At 39.7% G+C, this 10,000-nt stretch overlaps 1 protein-coding gene across 1 annotated transcript in view; it reads right to left on the bottom strand.

Moving 5' to 3' along the window:
- Positions 1–10,000, bottom strand: part of LOC125297676 (zinc finger protein with KRAB and SCAN domains 1-like) — a 30,026-nt gene that overhangs the window by 14,502 nt on the left and 5,524 nt on the right. Inside the window, exons 3-5 of the mRNA XM_048248116.1 lie at positions 8,518–8,697; positions 1,256–1,332; positions 928–988 (exon numbers count right to left, since the gene is read on the bottom strand). Coding sequence (XP_048104073.1) covers positions 928–988; positions 1,256–1,332; positions 8,518–8,697 — 318 coding nt within the window. The remainder of the gene's footprint in view (positions 1–927; positions 989–1,255; positions 1,333–8,517; positions 8,698–10,000) is intronic.

Genomic DNA, 10,000 nt, shown 5'->3' with positions numbered 1-10,000 from the left:
GTGTGGGATGGGTATTATTAGATGCGTGTGTGTAGTGTGTGTGTGTGTAGTGTGTGTGACTGATAGCGTGTGTGTGTGTGTGTGTAGTGTGTGTGTGTATGTGTGTGGTGTGTGTGTGTGTGTGTGTGGTGTGTGTGTGTGTGTGGTGTGTGTAGTGTGTGTGTGTGTGTGCGTGTGTGTGTGTGTAGTGTGTGTGTAGTGCGTGTGTGTGTGTGTGTGTGTGTCGTAGTGTGTGTGGTGTGTGTGTGTGTGTGTGTGTGTGGTGTGTGTGTGTGTGTGTGTAGTGTGTGTGTGTGTAGTGTGTGAGTGTGTGTGTGTAGTGTGTGTGTGCATTATTGTGTGAGTGTGTGGTGTGCCTTGTCGTGTGTGTGTGTGTGTAGTGTGTGTGTGGTGTAGTGTGTGTGTGTGTGTGTGTAGGTGTGTGTGTGTGTGAGTGTGTGTAGTGTGTGTGTGTGTGTGTGTGCGTGTGTGTGTGTGTGTAGGTGTGTGTGCTGGCGTGTCTGTGATGATAAGTGTGTGTGTGTGTGCGTCGTAGGTGTGTGTGTGTGTGTGTGTGTGTGTGTAGTGTGTGTGTGTGTGTGTGAGTGTGTAGTGTGTGTAGTGTGTGTAGTGTGTGTGCGTGTGTGTGGTGTGTGTGTGGTGTGTGCGCGTGCGTGTGTGTGTGTGTGGTGTGTGTGTGTGGGTGTGTGCGTGTGTGTGTGTGGTGTGTGTGTGTGTGTGTGTGTGTGTGTGTGTGTGTGTGTGTGTGTGTGTGTGTGTGTGTGTGGTGTGTGTGTGTGGTGTGTGTAGTGTGTGTGGTGTGTGTGTGTGCGTGTGTGTGTGTAGTGTGTGTGTGTGCGTGTGTGTGTGTGCGTGCGTGCGTGTGTAGTGTGTAGTGTGTGTGTGTGTGTGTGTAGTGTGTGTAGTGTGTGTGTGTGTGTGTGCTACCTCAAATTTCAGCTGGTTTTCCCCACTCTGCAGTCGTTCATCCACTTCCTGAACCCGATCCCTAAAAGGTCAAGTGCTTGAGGGGATTCAAAAGGTTAAAGATGCAGTAGTATTGGTGAGGTGTGGTAATTGCACATGTATTGTGTGTGAGAGTGGTAGGGGTGTAGTAGGTGTGTGTCTGTGTGTGTGTGATTACCGATTACGATCTTTACTCTGTTGAGTCTGTGTGTGTGTGTGTGTGTGATTATCGATTACGATCTTTACTCTGTTGAGCCTGTGTGTGAGTGTGTGTGTGTATATATGTGTCTGTGTGTGTGTTTGTGATTACCGATTACGATCTTTACTCTGTTGAGTCTGGAACTGTTGCTGCAGCTCCCTCAGTTCAAGTTTGAGGAAAGACACTATCTGTATAAACACACACACAAGTATAAGTATAAGTATATCGGGATACCGTGAGGGAAATTTGGTCTCATTTATCCCAATCCGTGAATCAGTAAAACACTCAGCACACAGTGAGGTGAAGCACACACTAATCCCGACGCAGTGAGCTGCCTGCTACAGCGGTGCTCAGGGAGCAGTGAGGCTTAGGTGCCTTGCTCAAGGGCACTTCAGACTTTCTTACTGAATTCGAGGGCCGAACCGGCAACCCTCGGTTACAAGTCGAGCTAACCAGTAGGCCAGCCACAGCATGAAGCAACTGTGTGTATAGAGGCCCATTAAAGACGTGCCCCAGTGAATAAGGTCCTAGTGGCCCTTGATCTCGCACACACCGCGCAGCCTGCCGTCCACTAGAGCTGTCTTTCGCGTTCGAAATCGATTACTGTCGATTGGACCAACCAACACAAGTTTGAAAACTGAAATAAAGGAATCGATTTTAATAAATATGTACACTATTAATTTTAAACTAATTAAACAAATAAAATGATAGATGTAACAATACTCACAAACAATCAGAAAAGGAAAATAAAGAATTCGAGAGATGCAGTGGGCATTCGCGAGAAACTGAAAGAAATTCATTAAGGTCAGGATTTGAGCGGTTAGCTTCAGCCATAGCATGGCATTTGGCGGCCCGACATTTTGAAAACATGCCTTAATGCCTACATGGTTTGAGCTGTATTATACCCGGACTTTGTGTTAAAATAAAAGAAAAAGTAAATGTTGTCATATTAGGTTACTATTTGCCTTATGTGTGGGTTGACAAAGGTAACTGACATGACCATACATTTTAGCAGATGCATAGCAATGACCTATATCCAATTATTAGCCTACTCATTCGTTGTGGCGAGGCTGACAAAATGCACGGGCTGCTTTAGTTCCTACCTGTAGTCCATGGCAATAGCGTCTGGATGGAGTGTAACCTATGTCTCCCAAGTGATTTAAAGCGAAGAGCAAATGTCAATTGCCCATTTAGTTTGCTTTCTTGTAACATTGACATGATTAGGCTATGCATTTGATTTAAATAGCGGGCCAGTCGAGGCAAAGCCAAAAATCAACCACAGTTGCAGACTCTTTGCCTGCTTTCGAACCACAATACCGAGGATGTGCCCTTCTATCTGTAAAAGTTTAACTTCCGTTGGCTTCCATTGCGTCACATGCGGTGTAGCCTAGGTTTAACAAGCTGCAAATTCACACTGGGTGCAGCAAATATTTCAGCTATCCACAAGTTTCTTACATCCCATGTCTGCTTACTTACAGAGCATGAAAATGCACTGTTCTGTTATCCTAAGTCGCCGCCTTTCTTATTATTAGAGTGCATGAAAATGCACTCTACTGTTATCGATTTATTAGAGTGCATGAAAATGCACTCTGTTATTAACTCCGAATTCTTCTTATTAGAGTGCATGAAAATGCACTCTATTGTTATCCGATTTATTATAGTGCATGAAAATGCACTGTACTGTTCTTCCTAGGCAACAACAACAACTTCTTTTTCCGCTTACTGGTGTTAATTTTATCACCTATTTTTAATTTAGTCTTAGTCTCGTGACGAAATGTCCTTTTTAATCTTTGTCATATTTAGTCATTCAAATATCATTTTTGTTAGTCAAGTTTTAGTCGACTAAAAGTCTCGTCATTTAGTCTAGTTTTAGTCAAAAGAAACTAAAATTATCTTAGTCTTAGTCAGTTTTAGTCAACACATTTTGAATCTTTTTTCTGTGATATTTCTGATTAGCACCATTTGAGTCAAAATAGTGTTTCACACATCTCAATTTTTCCAACAATTGTGTGTCCACAGGGCTACTTTCGTCTGTTATAATTACTCATTCTGATTTTTGTCAGTCAGTATGTTTTACATGCACAGGTAAGTCGAGCTACAGTCATAGCTCGGCTGGGATTTGACCATAGACAGTAAAAGATTTGACTGGACCACTGTCATATTCGTAGACCAGTGTTTCTCAAAGTGTGGTCGGGAATCACTGGTGGTCTGCAAAGCTATCCCAAGTGGTCCAGCGAGCAGGCGTGGTAAAATATATAATATAGATGGAGGTTGTTTGCAATATAGCTTGTATGTAAGTCCAAACAGTTCTGCAACACTGTCTATGTAAGATATGCCAATTTAAATCATTACAGTATGAATCCTCTGACACAATAAGCAAAGTGCAAAGACAATAAGCAAGGTGGTTCAGTGGTAGGCTTATTGTGAACTAATTATAGGCTACTGTTGGAAATGAGTCTAATCTTTTTTTTTTAAAGCTAGAAACCGTTCAAACTTTATGCGTAGGTCTTCAAAAGCGGACCAAGCTGCTATGTCTTTTTCAACTTTTAAACTTTTATACTTTTTTTAAACTATTAAAACTTTTTAAAAATCCCCATAGACTTAACATTGCCCGATTGTGACATCATATCTGACGTTAAGCAATTAGAATCCTATGGCGGAGTGTTCAGGCCACCTGCAGCCTCAGACTTTAAAGCATACAATCTGGAGTCAATTAAAGCCTACACATCCTATTCAACTGTTATTTTGGAAACAGTTTTGGGCAGAGGAAAAGTCCTCACTACAATAATCCACTGTTAAAACAATGTAACCCATTAAACTACTGAACTTTTTACATTCAACTTTTAAACGGTCTACTTTTAAACTATCATTAAACTATCTATCTATTAAACTAGCTGTCTATCAACAACTTTTAAACTATATACATTCACTAGCTGTCTATCAACAACTTTTAAACTATATACATTCACTAGCTGTCTATCAACAACTTTTAACTTGTCATCAACTGTCAACACTTTTCATCAACTATGACTCCTACCCACTGTAGCTAGTTAGCATGGTTAGCAAAATTAACATGTTAACATTGTTAACATTTTTAGCAAAACTGCTAAAAATGATTAGCTAGGTTAGCTAAGTCACATGGTTAGCATAGTTAACATGCTAGCATCGTCAAATATCTACCTATACACAGCCATTAAACTATTTGAATATCAACATTCATTAAACTGCTAGAAAACGTTAGCTAAGTAGCATAGTTAGCATAACTGCTAAAAATGATTAGCTAAGTAACATGGTTAACATAGTTAGCATGCTAACATGCTAGTTAGCATTTTTAGCAAAACTGTTAAAAATGATTAGCTAGGTTAGCTAAGTAAAATGGTTAACATAGTTAACATCTTTAGATTAGCATTTTAGCAAAACTGCTAAAATGATTAGCTGGTTAGCTAAGCTAACGTGTTTAGCATAGTTAACATGCTAGCATGCTAGTTAGCATAACTACTAAAAATTATTAGCTAAGTTAGCTAAGTAACATGGTTAACATAGTTAGCATGCTAGTTAGTATAGTTAGCATAACTACTATACATGATAAGCTTGGTTAACTAAGTCACATGGTTAACATAGTTAGCATTGCTAACATAGTTAGCATGTTTAGCAAAACTGCTAGAAAATGTTTAGCAAAACTGCTAGAAAATGTTAGTTAAGTTAGCTAAGTAGCATGGTTAGCATGTTAGCATTACTATAAAACATTAGCTAAGTAGCATGGTTAGCAGAATTACAAATCTTAGCATAACTGCTAGCAAACATTATAGCCATAGCTAAGTAACATGGTTAGCAGGTTAGCATTGCTAGCACTGCTATAAAACATTAGCTAAGTAGCATGGTTAGCATAGTTAAAAATCTTAGCATAACTGCTAGCAAACATTAGAGCCATTCAACTTTCAGTTATCGTCAAATATCTACCTATACACAGCCATTAAACTATTTGAATATCAACATTCATTCAAATTCCAGTCTGTCAACAACTTTTAAACTTTTTACCTTCAACTTTTAAACGGTCTACTTTTAAACGATCATTAAACTATCTATTAAACTCGCTGTCTATCAACAACTTTTAAACTATCTACTGTCTATCAACATTCAGCTTTTAAACAGTCTACTTTTAAACTATCAACTTTTATTAAGCTATGCAACCACCATGTCTATCCTAGCATCACCGTAGTAACCATCTCTGTATTATCTATACATGATATTTTACATCACAACTTTAGCATTTTCATGCACTGGTAATTCCTTGGAATTGCATTTCTAGTTATTATTATTCTTCCCACCAAATTTCTGCATCTAATTCAGCTTTAACCGTTTAACGTAGAAACTTCGTTCAAACTTTGTAATGTAGGTCTGTAGCTTCGCTGCTTGGCCCCCAATTTAATTTCAAGACTAGTTTCAGTTAGCAATGTGGCCCCTCTTGGCATTAAACAGAGATAACCTCCCCTCCCCCAATGAAATGCTAATGTACTGGTTCCAAGGGCTATCAGATCCACAAGACAAAGGATGTTACTTTGCTATAATGTATCCATGTGTCATGAAATGTAAATGTATTCATGTTTGGTATCATTGTAATAGTCTCAGTACAAGGACTGTAATGATTTGATTGTGAGAATGTTTGGAACTTTCTATAAGTGATATTTCTGATATATAAGATATCTCTCCTCATGCTATTCTGATAAGAATGGGTAGGTGTGAAGTAGGTGTGAGTAGGTGTGTCTGATGCCAACTGGAGAACCAACCATGTGGGCTTGGTTTTGCCGCCAATTCTTCCTTTGTTTAACCCATGCAAAAGTGACTAACTTGCATTGTTTGTTAGAAGAAGGAGAACTAGATGGAGAACTGAAGAAGAGAGAGAGAGGTTGATCCAACAGAGGACATGGCCTCTGTGCCATGGCCTAGCCTACATAGACCATAGACCATTTTTTTACCCTCTCTGCTTGTAACAGAATAAACTTGATTCCTGAGCTTTCCTGAAGGTTGCCAGTCTAAGATTAATATTAAGTAATTATTCACCACAATTACTTTCACCTAAAGTGACTCAATATTGATTTGCAATGTTTATTATCACATGTGAACATCACATTAAATAACCCAGGACTTCAGAGACAGGGCAAACTTCTACCACCATTCCCAAAATGTTATCCCAACCAATTTAATAAATTTGCACTTATAACGAGGTGAAGCGCGCAACTTCTTTTCCTCTGAGGGAATGTCCAATCTTCATCAACGACATACCGTTGTACCTTACGTTGTCTCCGTCTTTAACGTGGAATCTAATAGGTTAATTCTAGCTGGTGTCGGAAACGAACACCCATGAAACGCCATTTTCGTAAAGATGGCTGCGGTCAATTTCAAACTTTCTTGGCTGAAGTAGCTAGCCTAGCATGGTCCATTGAAATGAATGGGGGTGGGACTTAGTCACTCTCTCCAGTTATTTTAGGGGTTTGCACGGACGTCACGTTCTGGCCGGTAACCATGGTAACCCAGCACGCGCGGCCATATTCAGTGAATGAAGTACAATGGAGTATTATGCACTTTGGATATCTTGAGTGATTGTAGCCGTGTCTAAACAACAGAAAAGCTCATCAAAATGCGTCTAAGATGCAAAGGCATATAGGGCAGGACTTGGACCACAAGAAAAGGCGCAATATTTCGAGAAATTACGGTTTATTGGCAGCGCAGATCCATATGAGTTGGGTGAGGGAGACGAAGTACCAAGTTCAACCACAAGCGCCCCCCTTCCTCTGATAACTTCTGGCATTATTCTCCTTTCTCCCTGGTTTTTTAATAACATTTGGAAGTCGATACCTACACCAGATGTTGTCAGTCTGACCTATTGGTACAACCTAAAAACCGCGGCAATAATTAACCATTTTCCTTGGCGATGTTAGGGGGATTTACTTCAGTGCCTAATGCTTTTTTAATAAAGAGTATCTCCAAATATGGCAACGTCCAAATCTGATGACACACTGTGCAAACCCCTAATATAATACCTCCATGGTGCTGCTGGTGTTTTGCCAAAAAAAATGGAGGACAACATGATCAACCTGTGCGACATGTGAGAGACGAGTGATAAGCCCTAATAACTTGAGGAGTTCGATATGGAAGCACTTCGGGTTTTGGGTAGATCAAACTATGGAGAAGGACAAAGCAGTATGCAAACTATGCAGTCGTGAGTTCCTTCTATGGCTACGCGAAATTTGTTTGACATTTCTAATCGGAAACACAGCCACGTTGAAGCCTGCAGTAATGTTTTTCACTGATGTTATGGCAGTCCACTCTGCTTTTTGTTTTGAGAATGTTGCACTCCTGTTTGTCATTATTGCGCGAAACTTCCGCGTAATAAATCATCAGAAATATTGCTGGCTGAATTGCGTCTACAAGCCCTCTTTCTTCGTTAGATCCTAATGCCTGTTAGTTGTCTGTGGATTGGCCTATATTTGGCGATGAAAATGGAAAAGTCTTTAGTAGGGCTGTCAAAATAACTGATTAATTTTGATTAATTAATTTGAAATAATTAACTGATTAAAAAAATTAGTGCAGATTAATCGATTCTGTATGACCTTTGACCCGAGCCGTTCTAGTCAGTAAAAATTAGACTGTAAAATGAAGGGAGAGAAGAAAACGTGCTGCTTGGATCATTGATTGGAACATTTACTTTTAAAAAACGGCCTAACGGTGTTGATCAAAAATAAATTGTTGAAAATAAAGTCCTCTGCAATGTCTGCAGCAAAGAATTTGCATATCACCGGAGTTCATCAACTCTATAATTAAGCACATCAATGCAAAGAAATAAGTGTTGACATTGAGGGAGTATTAATTTATTTTCATTGTGTCCCCTAGGTTATATCCGTGGCCTGAAATGCCTTGTATGTAAAAAACTTCTTCTTCCGAAGCACTTTATTTTGAATTTATTTGAATTTGAAGCACATTGAATTTATTTCCTCAGCATATTAGGTCATATCATAGATTATTATGGCAATTATTTGAACAGTGAAAATAATAATAAAAGAGTTTTTGAACTACTACTTCTTGTCACTAATGCTGATTATTCAATGATTCATTTGAATTTAAATATTTAAAATACTTTCACAGCAAAAATTATATATGCGATTAATTTAGATTAAATAATCACAGAGTATGTAATTAATTATATATATATTTTTTTTATCGATTGACAGCCCTAGTCTTTAGACATGGAAAATCGATTTTACAATCGATTCAATGAACACTTATATATCAAAAATCAAACAGGATTTTTTCACAAAAGTGACAGCCCTAGTTCACACACACACGTACACACACACACACACACACACAAACACCTGGTTGGCCTGTGTCAGTGAGTTGTTCTTCTCCTCCAGGTGTTTCTGCAGTTCATCGATCTTCAGCTTTAGCTGCATATTTGACTCCACCTGCTCTGTCAGGCTCCGCCCAGTCTCCGCCTCCTTCTCTTCCAGACGACGAATCAACATGCAGAGCTCCTGATTCCGACCTACTTCATGCTGATGGAAATATGGTAACATAAACACAAGACTTTTAACACACACACACAAAACATGTTAAAACACACAAGGATTGTTACCGAACGTTCTGTAGGCCAAAATCAAAACACTGGTGAACATTCTCAAGACTACCAGACGCGAGCCTCTTCTGGGTTGCCAGGTGTAATTAACACTTAGCTAATAACGTTAGTTGACTTGCAGCTGCTTTAGCGTTTCTCCAACCATGACCCAGCTACACATTACGGAAACAGTGAAAACAAAATACCTCTCTAATAGCGTAACACATTTAGCTGAAGTTAGCGATGCAGATGAAGTTTAGCCTAGGCTACCTGTCATGGAAATATGGCCAGCTCTCGTCAGACTTGATATTCGCCGTTTGCGAAGGCGTAAGCCATATCAGCAAGCTCCTCCGATGTCCCTTAATTTGTTTTTCTTGTTTTAATTTTGGAAATTTGCCTGCCTCTCATGGCGTTCATGACTACAACTGACAGCGAGTTGACAGTTGGCCTTTGCTAATTTGGCAACACAAATAGGAGGACTCGCCAGCCCACTATTATTAATACACTATTCTAGAATTAATCGTTCAAAACATAAATGAAAATTCAAGAGATTCGCCCGTAACTCATTTTTTTCATGGGTTTTCACGGGGGTTTACAGGTTATAGTAATGTTGTCAAATAAGCCATTACTTCAATTCATCGTTTTTCTTTACTCTCTGACAACATATGGTGATCATTGGTTACCATTTATTTTCTATTATTTCCGACATACTGGACCTTTAAAGTGCAAAGCCTGTCAACAAGTATAGAGTCTCATGCATGAAGTACTGAACCTACTGTGTTCAAAATGTTCAAAAGATATCCGCTCGCTGCCCTGTATGCTCCCTCCCAGTTTAATGGTAACACACACAACGCACACACACACACACACACACGCGCACACTACACACACACACATACACACGGACCTGCCGGGCAGCACAAGTCTACAGCTCTACATAAAGTGCCTCATAATGCTATTGAATTAGCGAATGTTGTTGTGTGTGTGTGTGATGCACTGGGTGGCCATCTTTTGTGTTTGTGTGATGCACTGGGTGGCCATCTTTTGTGTGTGTGTGTGTGTGTGTGTGTGTGTGTGTGTTACCTGTAATGCTTGAGTGATGCACTGGGTGGCCTTCTCTTGTGTGTGTGTGTGTGTGTGTGTGTGTGTACCTGTGTGTGTGTGGGTGTGTGTGTGTGTGTGTGTGTGTGTGTGTGTGTGTTACCTGTAATGTTTGTGTGATGCACTGGGTGGTGTGTTGTGTT

The sequence above is a fragment of the Alosa alosa genome, chromosome 7 (assembly GCF_017589495.1).
Source record: "Alosa alosa isolate M-15738 ecotype Scorff River chromosome 7, AALO_Geno_1.1, whole genome shotgun sequence".
Classification (NCBI taxonomy): Eukaryota; Metazoa; Chordata; class Actinopteri; order Clupeiformes; family Clupeidae; genus Alosa; species Alosa alosa.
The sequence above is the reverse complement of the archived record's forward strand: the minus strand, read 5'-3'. Positions and strand labels throughout refer to the sequence as shown.